At 46.6% G+C, this 17,162-nt stretch overlaps 1 protein-coding gene across 1 annotated transcript in view; it reads left to right on the top strand.

The window, feature by feature from the left end:
- Positions 1 to 17,162, top strand: part of LOC139396401 (FRAS1-related extracellular matrix protein 2-like) — a gene marked incomplete at its 5' end in the record, with an annotated part of 57,041 nt that overhangs the window by 5,176 nt on the left and 34,703 nt on the right. The window contains 11 exons of the mRNA XM_071143439.1: positions 3,680 to 3,826; positions 4,732 to 4,962; positions 5,252 to 5,377; positions 9,497 to 9,748; positions 9,902 to 10,051; positions 11,500 to 11,709; positions 12,004 to 12,201; positions 13,448 to 13,612; positions 13,947 to 14,129; positions 14,309 to 14,439; positions 16,711 to 16,881. Of these exons, the coding sequence (XP_070999540.1) occupies positions 3,680 to 3,826; positions 4,732 to 4,962; positions 5,252 to 5,377; positions 9,497 to 9,748; positions 9,902 to 10,051; positions 11,500 to 11,709; positions 12,004 to 12,201; positions 13,448 to 13,612; positions 13,947 to 14,129; positions 14,309 to 14,439; positions 16,711 to 16,881 (1,964 nt within the window). The remainder of the gene's footprint in view (positions 1 to 3,679; positions 3,827 to 4,731; positions 4,963 to 5,251; positions 5,378 to 9,496; positions 9,749 to 9,901; positions 10,052 to 11,499; positions 11,710 to 12,003; positions 12,202 to 13,447; positions 13,613 to 13,946; positions 14,130 to 14,308; positions 14,440 to 16,710; positions 16,882 to 17,162) is intronic.

Genomic DNA, 17,162 nt, shown 5'->3' with positions numbered 1-17,162 from the left:
GAAGGCCCTTCTTGCCTTGTCTCTCAGATCGTTCACAGCTTTGTGGAAGTTTTCTGTGGCGCTGATGTTTAGGCCAAGGTATGTATAGTTTTCTGTGTGCTCTAGGGCAACGGTGTCTAGATGGAATTTGTATTTGTGGTCCTGACAACTGGACCTTTTTTGGAACACCATTATTTTTGTCTTGCTGAGATCCACTGTTAGGGTCCAGGTCTGACAGAATCTGTGCATAAAATCTAGGTGCTGCTGTAGGCCCTCCTTGGTTGGGGACAGAGGCACCAGATCATCAGCAAACAGTAGACATTTGACTTCAGATTCTAGTAGGGTGAGGCCGGGTGCTGCAGACGTTTCTAGTGCCCACGCCAATTCATTGATATATATGTTGAAGAGGGTGGGGCTTAAGCTGCATCCCTGTCTAACCCCACTGCTCTTTTGAAAGAATTGTGTGTGTTTTTGGCAATTTTAACCGCACACTTGTATGTGTACATGGATGTTATAATGCTGTATGTTTTTCCCCCAACACCACTTTCCATCAGTTTGTATAGCAGACCCTCATGTCAAATTGAGTCAAAAGCTTTTTTTTAAATCAACAAAGCATGAGAAGACTTTGTCTTTGTTTTGGTTGGTTTGTTCATCAATTAGGGTGTGCAGGGTGAATATGTGGTCTGTCGTACGGTAATTTGGTAAAAAGCCAATTTGACATTTGCTCAGGACATTGTTTTCACTGAGGAAATTTACAAGTCTGATGTTAATGATAATGCAGAGGATTTTCCCAAGGTTGCTGTTGATGCATATCCCACAGTAGTTTTTGGGGTCAAATTTGTCTCCACTTTAAGGGATTGGGGTGATCAGTCCTTGGTTCCAAATATTAGGGAAGATGCCAGTGTTGAGGATGATGTTAAAGAGTTTAAGTTTAGCCATTTGGAATTTGGAATCTGTATATTTTATAATTTCATTGAGTATACCGTCAACGCCACAGGCCTTTCTGGGTTGGAGGGTTTGTATGTTGTCCTGTAGTTCATTCAAGGTAAATGGAGAATCCAGTGGGTCCTGGTAGTCTTTAATAGTTGATTCTATTAGTGGTTTTTGTTCTTGTTTGTTGCCCAAAATGACACCAGTTTGTAAAGAATGCTTCATTCTTTGCAGCTTTTGTACCTCATTGAGAAGAGCAAACAACCAATCAACTCTTTGTTTATTTACCATCTATTTAGACAGCTGTCGGGACTCTGGTGTTGAGCTGAACTTCTCAGCAGTCTCATGCTTTGGGACTGACCTTAGTCAGACAAAAAGAGAGATAGAAAGAGAGAGAAGACAGCGATAGCTTTACCTTTATTTAACTAGGTCAATAGACTGAAACAACGGCCATTTTGGTTCTAATGCATGGTGTACTCTACTATTATCAAAGATTTTTTTTAATTAACCCAAGATAGACCACAGCCTTTAGTTTCCAGTAGGAGAAAATGAATCATACTGGGCAGAACAAGCAAGGAGGTGGGCAGAGCCAAGCCCAAGCTAGCAAGATCTTATTGGCACATTCTAGCATGTACACTACATGACCAAAAGTATGTGGACACCTGCTCGTCGAACATCTCATTCCGAAATCATGGGCATTAATATGGAGTTGGTCCCCCTTTGCTGCTATAACAGCCTCCACTCTTCTGGGAAGGCTTTCCTCTAGATGTTGGAACATTGCTGCTATAACAGCCTCCACTCTTCTGGGAAGGCTTTCCACTAGATGTTGGAACATTGCTGCTATAACAGCCTCCACTCTTCTGGGAAGGCTTTCCACTAGATGTAGGAACATTGCTGCTATAACAGCCTCCACTCTTCTGGGAAGGCTTTCCACTAGATGTTGGAACATTGGTGCTATAACAGCCTCCACTCTTCTGGGAAGGCTTTCCACTAGATGTAGGAACATTGCTGCTATAACAGCCTCTTCTCTTCTGGGAAGGCTTTCCACTAGATGTTGGAACATTGCTGTGGGGACTTGCTCCATTCAGCCACAAGAGCATTAGTGAGGTCGGGCACTGATGTTGGGCGATTAGGCTGTTCCAATTCATCCCAAAGGTGTTCGATGGGGTTGAGGTCAGGGCTCTGTGCAGGCCTGTCAAGTTCTTCCACACCGATCTCGACAAACCATTTCTAAATGGGACCTTGCTTTGTGCACGGGGGCATTGTCATGCTGAAACAGGAAAGGGCCTTCTCCAAACGGTTGCCACAAAAGCACAGAATCTTCTAGAATATCATTGTATGCTATGGCTTTAAGATTTCCCTTCTGGAGCTAAGGGGCCTGAACCATGAAAAACATTCACAAACCATTATTCCTCCTCCGCCAAACTTTACAGTTGACACAATGCATTCGACGGTCCCGTTCTTTGAGCTTGTGTGGCCTACCACTTTGTTGCTGAGCCGTTGTTGCTCCTAGACGTTTCCACTTCACAATAACAGCACCTACAGTTGACCGGGGGCAGTTCTAGCAGGGCAGAAATTTGACCAACTGACTTTGATGGGAAGGTAGCATCCTATGACGGTGCCACATTGAAAGTCACTGAGACTCTTCAGTAAGGGCCATTATACTGCCAATGTGTGTCTATGGAGATCGCATGGCTTTGTGCTTGATTTTATACACCTGTCAGCAACTGAAATAGCTGAATCCACTTTTGTATCTATAGTGTATTTGGATATTTTCGTTAGGCAAGGCCTTCTGTGTGAAGTGTTTGCCTTTGCACTCTTAAATAACAAAATTATTTAAAACTTTGACCAAAGGGTAAAATCTACATAACGTAGTCCATTGTGTTCGCACCAGATTGTAGTTTTGGGAAGAGGAAACTGTATTGAGCTCAACGATGAGAAAATGTGCAGAATGTCGGCCAAAATCCATCTCACTCCAGCTCTTCCCACTCCCTCCAGCTCTTCCCACTCCCTCCAGCTCTTCCCACTCCCTCCAGCTCTTCCCACTCCCTCCAGCTCTTCCCACTGCGTCCAGCTCTTCCCACTCCCTCCAGCTCTTCCCACTCCCTCCAGCTCTTCCCACTCCCTCCAGCTCTTTCCACTCCCTCCAGCTCTTCCCACTCCCTCCAGCTCTTCCCACTCCCTCCAGCTCTTCCCACTCCCTCCAGCTCTTTCCACTCCCTCCAGCTCTTTCCACTCCCTCCAGCTCTTCCCACTCCCTCCAGCTCTTCCCACTCCCTCCAGCTCTTCCCACTCCCTCCAGCTCTTCCCACTCCCTCCAGCTCTTCCCACTCCCTCCAGCTCTTCCCACTGCTTCCAGCTCTTCCCACTCCCTCCAGCTCTTCCCACTCCCTCCAGCTATTCCCACTGCGTCCAGCTCTTCCCACTGCGTCCAGCTATTCCCACTCCCTCCAGCTCTTCCCACTCCCTCCAGCTCTTCCCACTCCCCCCAGCACTTCCCACTCCCTCCAGCTCTTCCCACTCCCCCCAGCTCTTCCCACTCCCCCCAGCGCTTCCCACTCCCTCCAGCTCTTCCCACTCCCCCCAGCTCTTCCCACTCCCCCCAGCTCTTCGCACTCCCTCCAGCTCTTCCCACTCCCTCCAGCTCTTCCCACTCCCTCCAGCTCTGCCCACTCCCTCCAGCTCTTCCCACTGCCGGCTACTGGGCTTCCTCTCATCACATCACAACATGGCTCCTTTTTTATCTGTGCTATTATGCTCCATTTGCCAGGAGGAAACCGTGTGACCCAGCAGCCATTCCGGGTCCAGTGGGCCTGGGTTTCCATGGAGACACGGCTCTACACGGTGCAGGAGAGCTCCCAGTTTCTAGAGGTCACTCTGAGGAGGAGGGGCCATCTGGGGGAGACGTCTTTCGTCAGTGAGTAGCAGCAAACACACAACCACCACACAACGTTGTAGTAGCAGAACCCCAGCAAACACACAACCACCACTCAACGTTGTAGTAGCAGAACCCCAGCAAACACACAACCACCACACAACGTTGTAGTAGCAGAACCCCAGCAAACCATGCTGTGTTGTCATGTTGTGTTTCTACCATGCTGTGTTGCCATGTTGTGTTGCTACCATGTTGTGTTTCTACCATGCTGTGTTGTCATGTTGTGTTTCTACCATGCTGTGTTGTCATGTTGTGTTTCTACCATGCTGTGTTGTCATGTTGTGTTTCTACCATGCTGTGTTGTCATGTTGTGTTTCTACCATGCTGTGTTGTCATGTTGTGTTTCTACTATGTTGTGTTGGTACCATGTTGTGTTGTCATGTTGTGTTAGTACCATGTGTTGGTACCATGTTGTGTTGCTACCATGCTGTGTTGCTACCATGTTGTGTTGTCATGTTGTGTTAGTACCATGTGTTGGTACCATGTTGTGTTGCTACCATGTTGTGTTGCTACCATGTTGTGTTGTCATGTGTTGCTACAATGCTATGTTGTTGTCTTAGGTCTCTCTTCATGTTGTGTTGCTACCATGCTATGTTGTCATGTGTTGCTACCATGCTATGTTGTTGTCTTAGGTCTCTCTTCATGTTGTGTTGCTACCATGCTATGTTGTTGTCTTAGGTCTCTCTTCATGTTGTGTTGCTACCATGCTATGTTGTTGTCTTAGGTCTCTCTTCATGTTGTGTTGTGTGTTTTGAACTATATTTGTATTTATTATATAAAGGTTTGTGGCTAACACAAAACAAATGCAATATGTTAACGTTTGTGAACTATTTCCCTTGTTGAATGCACCTCTGATCGATACAAATCCCTTTCATCACTAAAACCAGCTGTCGGCGTGCATGACATCACAACGGAGAGAGGGCAGGACTACCAGGCCTCGCCCCCGAGACAGGTGCAGTTTAACCCCGGTCAGACCCAGGCCGTCTGGCGGCTGCGTATCCATGATGACCAGGTGTATGAGGGTACCGAAAGCTTCCGATTGGTCCTGTCTGAACCGGTGTTGGCGCTGATAGGACAGTCCAGCTCTGTTACCGTGGAGATACTAGACCCCGAGGACGGTAGGGAAGACGTATTGATTATCAACACAGTATCGGTTCATCAATGCATAATCAATACATTATTGATCATGATCACATTATTATTGACAATGATAGATTGTGATTGTGTCTTAACCTCCGTCCTTAACCTTCCAGCTCTACTAGCTGCTAACGATTTAAATTCTGCCTGTGTGTGTGTCTCTCTCTCTCTCTCTCTCTCTCTCTCTCTCTCTCTGTCTCTCTCTCTGTCCCTCCCTCCCTCCCTCCCTCCCTCCCTCCCTCCCTCCCTCCTCTCCTCTCCTCTCTGTAGAGTCAGTAGTGTTTATCCCACAGCTAGAGTTCAGAGTAGAGGAGGACGTTGGAGAGGTTTTGATCCCTGTCAGGAGGACTGGAGATCTCAGTAACGAACTCACGGTCCTCTGTTACACACAGGAAGGTAAACAATGATGTCTTCTTCTTCGATATCTGTTTCCTGCCTCTTTCTCCTCAGAGTAAAGCACCAGTCTCTTTCTCCTCAGAGTAAAGCACCAGTCTCGTTCACCTCAGAGTAAAGCACCAGTCTCGTTCTCCTCAGAGTAAAGTACCAGTCTCGTTCTCCTCAGAGTAAAGCTCTGGTCTCTTTCTCCTCAGAGTAAAGCACCAGTCTCGTTCACCTCAGAGTAAAGCACCAGTCTCGTTCTCCTCAGTATAAAGCACTGGTCTCTTTCTCCTCAGTGTAAAGCACCAGTCTCTTTCTCCTCAGTGTAAAGCACCAGTCTCTTTCTCCTCAGAGTAAAGCTCTGGTCTCTTTCTCCTCAGAGTAAAGCACTGGTCTCTTTCTCCTCAGTGTAAAGCACCAGTCTCTTTCTCCTCAGTGTAAAGCACCAGTCTCTTTCTCCTCAGTGTAAAGCACCAGTCTCTTTCTCCTCAGTGTAAAGCACCAGTCTCTTTCTCCTCAGTGTAAAGCACCAGTCTCTTTCTCCTCAGTGTAAAGCACCAGTCTCTTTCTCCTCAGAGTAAAGCTCTGGTCTCTTTCTCCTCAGTGTAAAGCACCAGTCTCTTTCTCCTCAGAGTAAAGCACCAGTCTCTTTCTCCTCAGAGTAAAGCACCAGTCTCTTTCTCCTCAATGTAAAGCTCTGGTCTCTTTCTCTTCAGTGTAAAGCACCAGTCTCTTTCTCCTCAGTGTAAAGCACCAGTCTCTTTCTCCTCAGTGTAAAGCACCAGTCTCTTTCTCCTCAGAGTAAAGCACCAGTCTCTTTCTCCTCAGTATAAAACACCAGTCTCTTTCTCCTCAGTGTAAAGCACCAGTCTCTTTCTCCTCAGTGTAAAGCACCAGTCTCTTTCTCCTCAGTGTAAAGCACCAGTCTCTTTCTCCTCAGTGTAAAGCACCAGTCTCTTTCTCCTCAGAGTAAAGCACCAGTCTCTTTCTCCTCAGAGTAAAGCACCAGTCTCGTTCTCCTCAGTATAAAACACCAGTCTCTTTCTCCTCAGAGTAAAGCACCAGTCTCTTTCTCCTCAGTATAAAACACCAGTCTCTTTCTCCTCAGTGTAAAGCACCAGTCTCTTTCTCCTCAGTGTAAAGCACCAGTCTCTTTCTCCTCAGTGTAAAGCACCAGTCTCTTTCTCCTCAGAGTAAAGCACCAGTCTCTTTCTCCTCAGAGTAAAGCTCTGGTCTCTTTCTCCTCAGAGTAAAGCACTGGTCTCTTTCTCCTCAGTGTAAAACACCAGTCTCTTTCTCCTCAGAGTAAAGCACCAGTCTCTTTCTCCTCAGTGTAAAGCCCCAGTCTCTTTCTCCTCAGTGTAAAGCACCAGTCTCTTTCTCCTCAGTGTAAAGCACCAGTCTCTTTCTCCTCAGTGTAAAGCACCAGTCTCTTTCTCCTCAGTGTAAAGCACCAGTCTCTTTCTCCTCAGTGTAAAGCTCTGGTCTCTTTCTCCTCAGTGTAAAGCACCAGTCTCTTTCTCCTCAGTGTAAAGCTCTGGTCTCTTTCTCCTCAGTGTAAAGCACCAGTCTCTTTCTCCTCAGAGTAAAGCACCAGTCTCTTTCTCCTCAGAGTAAAGCTCTGGTCTCTTTCTCCTCAGAGTAAAGCACTGGTCTCTTTCTCCTCAGTGTAAAGCACCAGTCTCTTTCTCCTCAGAGTAAAGCACCAGTCTCTTTCTCCTCAGAGTAAAGCACCAGTCTCTTTCTCCTCAATGTAAAGCTCTGGTCTCTTTCTCCTCAGTGTAAAGCACCAGTCTCTTTCTCCTCAGTGTAAAGCACCAGTCTCTTTCTCCTCAGTGTAAAGCACCAGTCTCTTTCTCCTCAGAGTAAAGCACCAGTCTCTTTCTCCTCAGTATAAAACACCAGTCTCTTTCTCCTCAGTGTAAAGCACCAGTCTCTTTCTCCTCAGTGTAAAGCACCAGTCTCTTTCTCCTCAGTGTAAAGCACCAGTCTCTTTCTCCTCAGTGTAAAGCACCAGTCTCTTTCTCCTCAGAGTAAAGCACCAGTCTCTTTCTCCTCAGAGTAAAGCACCAGTCTTGTTCTCCTCAGTATAAAACACCAGTCTCTTTCTCCTCAGAGTAAAGCACCAGTCTCTTTCTCCTCAGTATAAAACACCAGTCTCTTTCTCCTCAGTGTAAAGCACCAGTCTCTTTCTCCTCAGTGTAAAGCACCAGTCTCTTTCTCCTCAGTGTAAAGCACCAGTCTCTTTCTCCTCAGAGTAAAGCACCAGTCTCTTTCTCCTCAGAGTAAAGCTCTGGTCTCTTTCTCCTCAGAGTAAAGCACTGGTCTCTTTCTCCTCAGTGTAAAACACCAGTCTCTTTCTCCTCAGAGTAAAGCACCAGTCTCTTTCTCCTCAGTGTAAAGCCCCAGTCTCTTTCTCCTCAGTGTAAAGCACCAGTCTCTTTCTCCTCAGTGTAAAGCACCAGTCTCTTTCTCCTCAGTGTAAAGCACCAGTCTCTTTCTCCTCAGTGTAAAGCACCAGTCTCTTTCTCCTCAGTGTAAAGCTCTGGTCTCTTTCTCCTCAGTGTAAAGCACCAGTCTCTTTCTCCTCAGTGTAAAGCTCTGGTCTCTTTCTCCTCAGTGTAAAGCACCAGTCTCTTTCTCCTCAGAGTAAAGCACCAGTCTCTTTCTCCTCAGAGTAAAGCTCTGGTCTCTTTCTCCTCAGAGTAAAGCACTGGTCTCTTTCTCCTCAGTGTAAAACACCAGTCTCTTTCTCCTCAGAGTAAAGCACCAGTCTCTTTCTCCTCAGTGTAAAGCCCCAGTCTCTTTCTCCTCAGTGTAAAGCACCAGTCTCTTTCTCCTCAGTGTAAAGCACCAGTCTCTTTCTCCTCAGTGTAAAGCACCAGTCTCTTTCTCCTCAGTGTAAAGCACCAGTCTCTTTCTCCTCAGTGTAAAGCTCTGGTCTCTTTCTCCTCAGTGTAAAGCACCAGTCTCTTTCTCCTCAGTGTAAAGCTCTGGTCTCTTTCTCCTCAGTGTAAAGCACCAGTCTCTTTCTCCTCAGAGTAAAGCACCAGTCTCTTTCTCCTCAGTGTAAAGCTCTGGTCTCTTTCTCCTCAGTGTAAAGCACCAGTCTCTTTCTCCTCAGAGTAAAGCACCAGTCTCTTTCTCCTCAGAGTAAAGCACCAGTCTCTTTCTCCTCAGAGTAAAGCACCAGTCTCTTTCTCCTCAGTGTAAAGCACCAGTCTCTTTCTCCTCAGTGTAAAGCACCAGTCTCTTTCTCCTCAGTGTAAAGCACCAGTCTCTTTCTCCTCAGTGTAAAGCACCAGTCTCTTTCTCGTCAGTGTAAAGCTCTGGTCTCTTTCTCCTCAGTGTAAAGCACCAGTCTCTTTCTCCTCAGAGTAAAGCACCAGTCTCTTTCTCCTCAGAGTAAAGCACCAGTCTCTTTCTCCTCAGTGTAAAGCACCAGTCTCGTTCTCCTCAGTGTAAAGCACCAGTCTCTTTCTCCTCAGTGTAAAGCACCAGTCTCTTTCTCCTCAGAGTAAAGCACCAGTCTCTTTCTCCTCAGAGTAAAGCACCAGTCTCGTTCTCCTCAGTATAAAACACCAGTCGCTTTCTCCTCAGAGTAAAGCACCAGTCTCTTTCTCCTCAGTATAAAACACCAGTCTCTTTCTCCTCAGTGTAAAGCACCAGTCTCTTTCTCCTCAGTGTAAAGCACCAGTCTCTTTCTCCTCAGTGTAAAGCACCAGTCTCTTTCTCCTCAGAGTAAAGCACCAGTCTCTTTCTCCTCAGAGTAAAGCTCTGGTCTCTTTCTCCTCAGTGTAAAGCACCAGTCTCTTTCTCCTCAGTGTAAAGCACCAGTCTCTTTCTCCTCAGTGTAAAGCACCAGTCTCTTTCTCCTCAGTGTAAAGCACCAGTCTCTTTCTCCTCAGTGTAAAGCACCAGTCTCTTTCTCCTCAGTGTAAAGCTCTGGTCTCTTTCTCCTCAGTGTAAAGCACCAGTCTCTTTCTCCTCAGTGTAAAGCTCTGGTCTCTTTCTCCTCAGTGTAAAGCACCAGTCTCTTTCTCCTCAGAGTAAAGCACCAGTCTCTTTCTCCTCAGTGTAAAGCACCAGTCTCTTTCTCCTCAGTGTAAAGCTCCGGTCTCTTTCTCTCCTCCATAGGCTCAGCCAGAGGAACTGTTCCCAGCACAGTGTTGTCGTACTCTGACTACATCGCTCGTCCAGAGGACCAGCGCAGCGCCCTGCGTTTCGACCGCGGCGATGCCGAGAGGGCGTGTCGTGTACTCGTCATCGACGACTCGCTATACGAGGGGGCGGAGACCTTCGCCGTAACCCTGGGCGACGCCATGGGGGGGCTGGTGAGGGCGGAGCATAACAGTACACGCGTGGTCATACTGCCTCATACACCCGACGGTGAGTAGCGTGGCATGCAGAGTGTGTGTGAGAGAGTTATTTTTCTGTTTCAGTACATTTTGTTACTGTATAGTCTAAAATAGTCTAAAATATTACAGTTTCCCCCCTGTACTGTAATTTTCATATCCCTGATGAGCTCTCCCTCTGTCCCAGAGCCTGTGGTGTACCTGGGGAGGTCAGAGTACTCAGTAGATGAGAGTTGTGGTTACCTGGAGGTTTCAGTGTGGAGGTCTGGTACTGACCTGTCCCATAATGCATCAGTCACACTACGCTCCCGATCAACACAGCCGGTCAGCGCTCTGGGTAGGAGGACACACTATTTATCTCTCTCTCTCATCTGTCTCTCTCTCCTGCTCTCTCTCTCTCTCTCTCTCTCTCTCTCTCTCTCTCTCTCTCTCTCTCTCTCTTTCCCTTCTCTAACTCTCTCTTTCGCTCTCTTTCTTCTCTATCAATCTTTCACTTTTGCTCTCTCTTTCTCTGTCTCTTCAGTCTCTCTTCTCTATCGATCTCTCTTCTATCTCTCTTTCACTCTCCCTTCTCAATCTCTCTTTCGCTCTCTCTTCTCTGTCTGTCTCTTTCGTCTCTTCTCTACCTCTTTCTTCTCTTTCTCTATCGCTCTCTCTCGTTTTCTCTTTCTCAATTCCTCCCTCCCTCCCTCCCTCCCTCCCTCCCTCCCTCCCTCCCTCCCTCCCTCCCTCCCTCCCTCCCTCCCTCCCTCCCTCCCTCCCTCCCTCCCTCCCACTCAACTTACTCTTTCCCATTTGTCTTCCTTCTCCCTTCTAAACCATCCCCCTCTCACTTTCTCCCCTCCCCTTTCTCTCTCTCTCTCGCATCCCCCTCTCACTTTCTCCCCTCCCCTTTCTCTCTCTCTCCTCCCCCTCTCACTTTCTCTCCCTCTCCTCCCTTTCTCCACCCCCTCTCACTTTCTCCCCTCCCCTCCCCTTTCTCTCTCTCTCTCATCCCCCTCTCACTTTCTTCCCTCCCCTCCCCTTTCTCTCTCTCTCTCATCCCCCTCTCACTTTCTATCCTTCCCCCTCCTCTCTTTCACCAACCATCTCCTCTCTCTCAATTCAATTCAAGGGGCTTTATTGACATGGGAAACATGTGTTTTCGTTGCCAAAGCAAGTGAAGTAGATAATAAACTAAAGTGAAATAAAAAATAAAAATGAACAGTAAACATTACACTCACAGAAGTTCAGAAAGAATAAACACATTTCAAATGTCATATTATGTCTATATGCAGTGTTGCAAAGATGTGCAAATAGTTAAAGTACAAAAGGGTTGTATTTACAATGGTGTTTGTTCTTCACTGGTTGGCCTTTTCTTATGGCAACAGGTCACAAATCTTGCTGCTGGGATGTCACACTGTGGTATTTCACCCAGTAGATATGTGAGTTTATCAAAATCTCTTTCTCTCTCCACCCCCCCTCTCTCTCTCTCTCTCTCTCTCTCTCCACCCCCCCCCCCCTCTCTCTCTCTCTCCACCCCTCCCTCTCTCTCTCTCTCTCCACCCCCCCTCTCTCTCTCTCTCTCTCTCTCTCTCTCCACCCCCCCTCTCTCTCTCTCTCTCCACCCCCCCTCTCTCTCTCTCTCTCTCCACCCCTCCCCTCTCTCTCTCTCTCTCCACCCCCCCAACTCTCTCTCTCTCTCTCTCTCTCCACCCCCCCCCCTCTCTCTCTCCACCCCCCCCCCCTCTCTCTCTCCACCCCCCCTCTCTCTCTCCACACCCCCCCCCCCTTTCTCTCTCCAAGCGGGGTTGGACTACGTGGGCATTGGCCAGAGTGTTGACTTCCCACCGGGAATCACCGTGGTGACCGTGAAGGTGGCCATCTTGGATGACCTGGGTGGTCCGGTGATGGAGGGGGAGGAGTCTTTCCATCTGGTTCTGAGCATGCCCAGTAACGCATCACTAGGACGACCTAGCCTGGCTACCATTACTATCAATGACACCATGTCTGACTGTGAGTTCTAGGAGTTAGGAGACACATTACAAATCTTATTGTGAGTTCTAGGAGTTAGGAGACACAGTATATACCTTACTGTGAATTCTAGGAGTTAGGAGACACAGTATATACCTTATTGTGAGTTCTAGGAGTTAGGAGACACATTACACACCTTATTGTGAGTTCTAGGAGTTAGGAGACACAGTATATACCTTACTTTTTAGCATTGTCTATACTGTGCTCTTCAGAGTGGCTACATTAGGCTGTATAACGTGTTCATAACATCTCATTGTTCCTCTGTCTCTGCCTCAGTACCCAGGGTGCAGTTCAGGGAAGTGGAGCTGCGGGTGGACGAGGCCGACGGGCGGGCGGTTGCCGTGGTAACCCGTGACGGCGACCTAGGTCTCACCTCCGTTGTCAGATGTTACACGCGCCAGGGTTCCGCCCAGGTGATGATGGACTATGAGGAGAGACCAGACACGGATGACTCCGTCATCACCTTCAGGCCAGGTAAGAGAGACAGTACAAACACATGGACATCAGGACAGATTGGAAGGTGTCCTCATTTTGCTGTTTTTCATCTGATGTCCCCATTTGTCACATAAACGTGTGTGTGTGTGTTTGTTTGTGTGTCTGGACATGTTTAACTATTCTTGTGGGGACCAGAAGTCCCTACAAGAATAGTAAACTAACAAAAAATGGACCAACTGGGGACATTTTGTTAGTCCCCACAAGGTCAGATGCTACTTCTAGGGGGTTTAGGGTTAAGGTTAGAATTAGTGTTACGGTTAGAATTACGAACTAGGGTTAGGAGCTAGGGTTAGGAGCTAGGGTTAGTTTTAGTGTTAGGGTTAGAATAAGGAACTTGGGTTAGGAGCTAGGGTTAGTTTTAGGGTTAGAAACTAGTGTTAGGAGCTAGGGTTAGTTTTAGGGTTAGGAGCTAGTGTTAGTTTTAGGGTTAGGAGCTAGGGTTAGGAGCTAGGGTTAGTTTTAGGGTTAGGAACTAGGGTTAGTTTTAGGGTTAGGAGCTAGGGTTAGTTTTAGGGTTAGGAACTAGGGTTAGTTTTAGGGTTAGGAGCTAGGGCTAGTTTTGGGGTTGGGGTTAGGAGCTAGGCTTAGTTTTAGGGTTAGGAACTAGGGTTAGGAGCTAGGGTTAGTTTTAAGGTTAGGGTTAGGAGCTAGGGTTAGTTTTAGGGTTAGGAACTAGGGTTAGTTTTAGGGTTAGGAGCTAGAGTTAGTTTTAGGGTTAGGAGCTAGGGTTAGTTTTAGGGTTAGGAGCTAGAGTTAGGAGCTGGTTAGTTTTAAGGTTAGGAACTAGGGTTAGTTTTAGGGTTAGGAACTAGGGTTAGTTTTAGGGTTAGTTTTAGGGTTAGTTTTAGGGTTAGGAGTTAGGGTTAGAAGCTAGGGTTAGGAGCTAGGGTTAGGGGTTAGGAGCTAGGGTTAGGGTTAGTTTTAGGGTTAGGAGCTAGAGTTAGTTTTAGGGCTAGGAGCTAGTGTTAGATTTAGGGTTAGGAGCTAGGGTTAGATTTAGGGTTAAGGTTAGGGTTAGAATAAGAGTACGCGTTAGGTTTAGGGGTTAGGGAAAATAGGATTTTGAATGGGACTGAATTGTGTGTCCCCACAAGGTTAGCTGTACAAGACTGTGTGTGTGTGTGTGTGTGTGTGTGTGTGTGTGTGTGTGTGTGTGTGTGTGTGTGTGTGTGTGTGTGTGTGTGTGTGTGTGTGTGTGTGTGTGTTTGTGTGCGTGTGTGTGTAGGTGAGCGTGAGCAGCAATGTATCGTGACTCTGGTTGACGACTTAGAGTTTGAGGAAGAGGAAGAGTTTCGCCTGGTCCTCGGAATCCCCAGAAGCCAATCAGATCTGGGCTTGTTGCTGGGTGAGCAGAAGGAGATAGTCATCAGGATCACTGATAGTAGAGACAGTAAGAAACATTTTTGATTTGATTGATGATTTATTGATTAATTGATTGACTGGCTGATTGATTGACTGATTGGCTGATTGAGTGACTGAATGGCTGATTTCCTGATTGATTTACTGACTGAATGGCTGATTGATTGACTGACTGGCTGGCTGTTTGATTGATTGACTGACTGGCTGATTGATTGATTGATTGATTGATTGACTGGCTGATTGATTGATTGACTGACTGGCTGATTGCCTGATTGACTGACTAAGTGGCTGATTGCCTGATTGATTGCCTGAATATCTGATTGATTGATTTATTAATTGATTGATTCATTAATTGATGTTTCCAGAGTCTGTGATCAGGTTCTCCGAGCCTCGATACACGGTGAGTGAGCCGGTTGCCCACGGTGAGATAACCGTGCTGAGAGTTGCCGTGCGGCGCCATGGCGATGTCTCCAGGGTGTCGGTAGTGCGTGTGCACACTAAAGATGGCTCTGCCCACTCTGGACAAGACTACAACCCTCTGTCACAGGGTAAGGAGGGGCAAGAGAGGGGAGGGGGGGAGAGAGGGGAGGAGGGGGAGAGATAATCGAGAGAAAGAGAGTGAAAGAGTGGTACACAATACAGAGAGAGTATCGATTTCCGAAATATGAAAAAAATCTACAACTATAAAAACAAACAACTATAACTTGCTGTTTGCCCGTTTCCCCAGAGCTGGTGTTTTCTGAGGGCCAGACAGAGCATCTGGTAGAGGTAGAGGTTCTGTATGACGAGGAGGGAGAAATGAGAGAGACCTTCACCCTACAGCTCACACCTGACCAACATATGGTGGCTGACACACAGGTGAGAGACATGAGACAGGTGAGACACCAAACCAAATCCAAAATCGCTCCAATTTAGTTGAACATCTAACTCTGTGATTAAGCTGATGAAAGTCAATTATTGAGTAGAGATCAGAAGAGTCCAGTAGAGACTAGTAGAATCTAGTAGAGACCAGTAGAATCTAGTAGAGACCAGTAGAATCTAGTAGAGACCAGTAGAATCTAGTAGAGTCCAATAGAATCTACTAGAGACCAGTATAATCTAGTAGAGACCAGTAGAATCTACTAGAGTCCAATAGAATCTAGTAGACACCAGTAGAATCTACTAGAGTCTAATAGAATCTAGTAGAGACCAGTAGAATCTAGTAGAGGCCAGTAGAATCTAGTAGAGTCCAGTAGAGCCCAGTAGAATCTAGTAGACACCAGTAGAATCTAGTAGACACCAGTAGAATCTAGTAGAGACCAGTATAATCTAGTAGAGGCCATTACAGACCAGTAGAGGCCATTACAGACCAGTAGAATCTAGTAGAGACCAGTAGAATCTAGTAGAGACCAGTATAATCTAGTAGAGTCCAATATAATCGAGTAGAGACCAGTATAATCTAGTAGAGACCAGTATAATCTAGTAGAGGCCATTACAGACCAGTAGAGGCCATTACAGACCAGTATAATCTAGTAGAGACCAGTAGAATCTAGTAGAGTCCGGTAGAATCTAGTAGAGACAAATATAATATATTAGAGATAAATATAATCTACTAGAGACCAGTAGAATCTAGTAGAGGCCAGTGGAATCTAGTAGAGTCCAGTCGAGCCCAGTAGAATCTAGTAGAGTCCAGTAGAGACCAGTAGAATCTAGTACAGACCAGTAGAGGCCATTACAGACCAGTAGAGACCAGTAGAATCTAGTAGAGGCCATTACAGACCAGTAGAGACCAGTAGAATCTAGTAGACCAATAGAGGCCATTACAGACCAGTAGAATATAGTAGAGACCAGTAGAATCTAGTAGAGACCAGGAGAGACTAGTAGAGTCCAGTAGAATCTAGTAGAGACCAGTAGAAGCCATTAGGGATTTTGGCTTTCTAGGTAGTTTTTCCTAGCCACTGTGCTTCTACACCTGCATTGCTTGCTGTTTGGGGTTTTAGGCTGGGTTTCTGTACAGCACTTGGAGATATCAGCTGATGTAAGAAGGGCTATATAAATACATTTGATATGATTTGATTTGAAGTAGAGGCCATTACAGACAAGTAGAAGCCATGCCAGACCAGTAGAGGCCATGCCAGACCAGTAGAGGACATGACAGACTAGTAGAGGCCATGACAGACTAGTACAGATGAATAGAGCCCAATAGTGACCAGTAGAGTCCAGTAGAGTCTACTAGAGACCAGTACAGACCAGGAAAGACTAGTAGAGACCAGTAGAGACCAGTAGAGACCAGTAGAGACTAGTAGAGACCAGTAGAGATCAGTAGAGACTAGTAGAGACCAGTAGAGACCAGTAGAGACGAGTAGAGACCAGTAGAGACGAGTAGAGCCCTGTAGAGAACAGTAGAGACCAGTAGAGACCACTAGACTCTAGTAGAGACCAGTAGAGACCTGTAGAGACCTGTAGAGTCCATTAGAGACCAGTAGAGTCCAGTAGAGACTAGTAGAGACCAGTAGAGACCTGTAGAGACCAGTAGAGACCTGTAGAGACTAGTAGAGATCAGTAGAGACTAGTAGAGACCAATAGAATTTAGTAGAGTCTAGTTGAGACCAATATAATCTAGAAGAGACCAGTAGAGACCAGTGGAGACCAGTAGAGAACAGTAGAGACTAGTAGAGACCTGTAGAGACTAGTAGAGATCAGTAGAGACTAGTAGAGACCAATAGAATTTAGTAGAGTCTAGTTGAGACCAATATAATCTAGAAGAGACCAGTAGAGACCAGTGGAGACCAGTAGAGAACAGTAGAGACTAGTAGAGACCAATACAATCTAGTAGGTACCAGTAGAGACCAGTAGAGACTAGTAGAGACCAGTAGAGACTAGTAGAGACTAGTAGAGACCAGTAGAGACTAGTAGAGACCAGTAGAGACTAGTAGAGACTAGTAGAGACTAGTAGAGACCAGTAGAGACCAGTAGAGACTAGTAGAGACTAGTAGAGACCAGTAGAGACCAGTAGAGACTAGTAGAGACCAGTAGAGACTAGTAGAGACCAGTAGAGACTAGTAGAGACCAGTAGAGACCAGTAGAGACTAGTAGAGACCACAGGATGGATAAAATACTTTGCATCTGTTTTTTGCCTCCCTCCTCCAGGTGACCAAGGCGACAGTGTTCATTGAGGAGAAGGAGGGGGGTGATGTGGGGGGCATCACGTTTCCTGCTGTACCCCTCGTGGTGTCCTTACTGGTCTATGATGACCCAACTCTCGCCTCAACCCCAACCAGCCCACACCCCCCCACCGGGTACCCCCTTGTGTGTGTGACGGTGAGTTGCTCCGACATACACCGCATTCAGAAAGTATTCAGAAAGTATTCAGAAAGTATTCAGAAAGTATTCAGACCCCTTGACCTTTTCTACATTCAATTACGTTACAGCCTCATTCTAAAATGGATTAAATAAAATAATTTTCTCAACAATCTACACACAATATCCAATAATGACAAAGCAAAAACATTTTTTAATCAAGGATCTCACTGTACTTTGCTCCGTTCATCTTTCAGTTGATCCTGACTAGTCTCCCAGTCCCTGTCGCTGAAATACATCCC

This window comes from Oncorhynchus clarkii, unplaced genomic scaffold (genome assembly GCF_045791955.1).
Source record: "Oncorhynchus clarkii lewisi isolate Uvic-CL-2024 unplaced genomic scaffold, UVic_Ocla_1.0 unplaced_contig_781_pilon_pilon, whole genome shotgun sequence".
Lineage (NCBI taxonomy): Eukaryota > Metazoa > Chordata > Actinopteri > Salmoniformes > Salmonidae > Oncorhynchus > Oncorhynchus clarkii.
The sequence above is the reverse complement of the archived record's forward strand: the minus strand, read 5'-3'. Positions and strand labels throughout refer to the sequence as shown.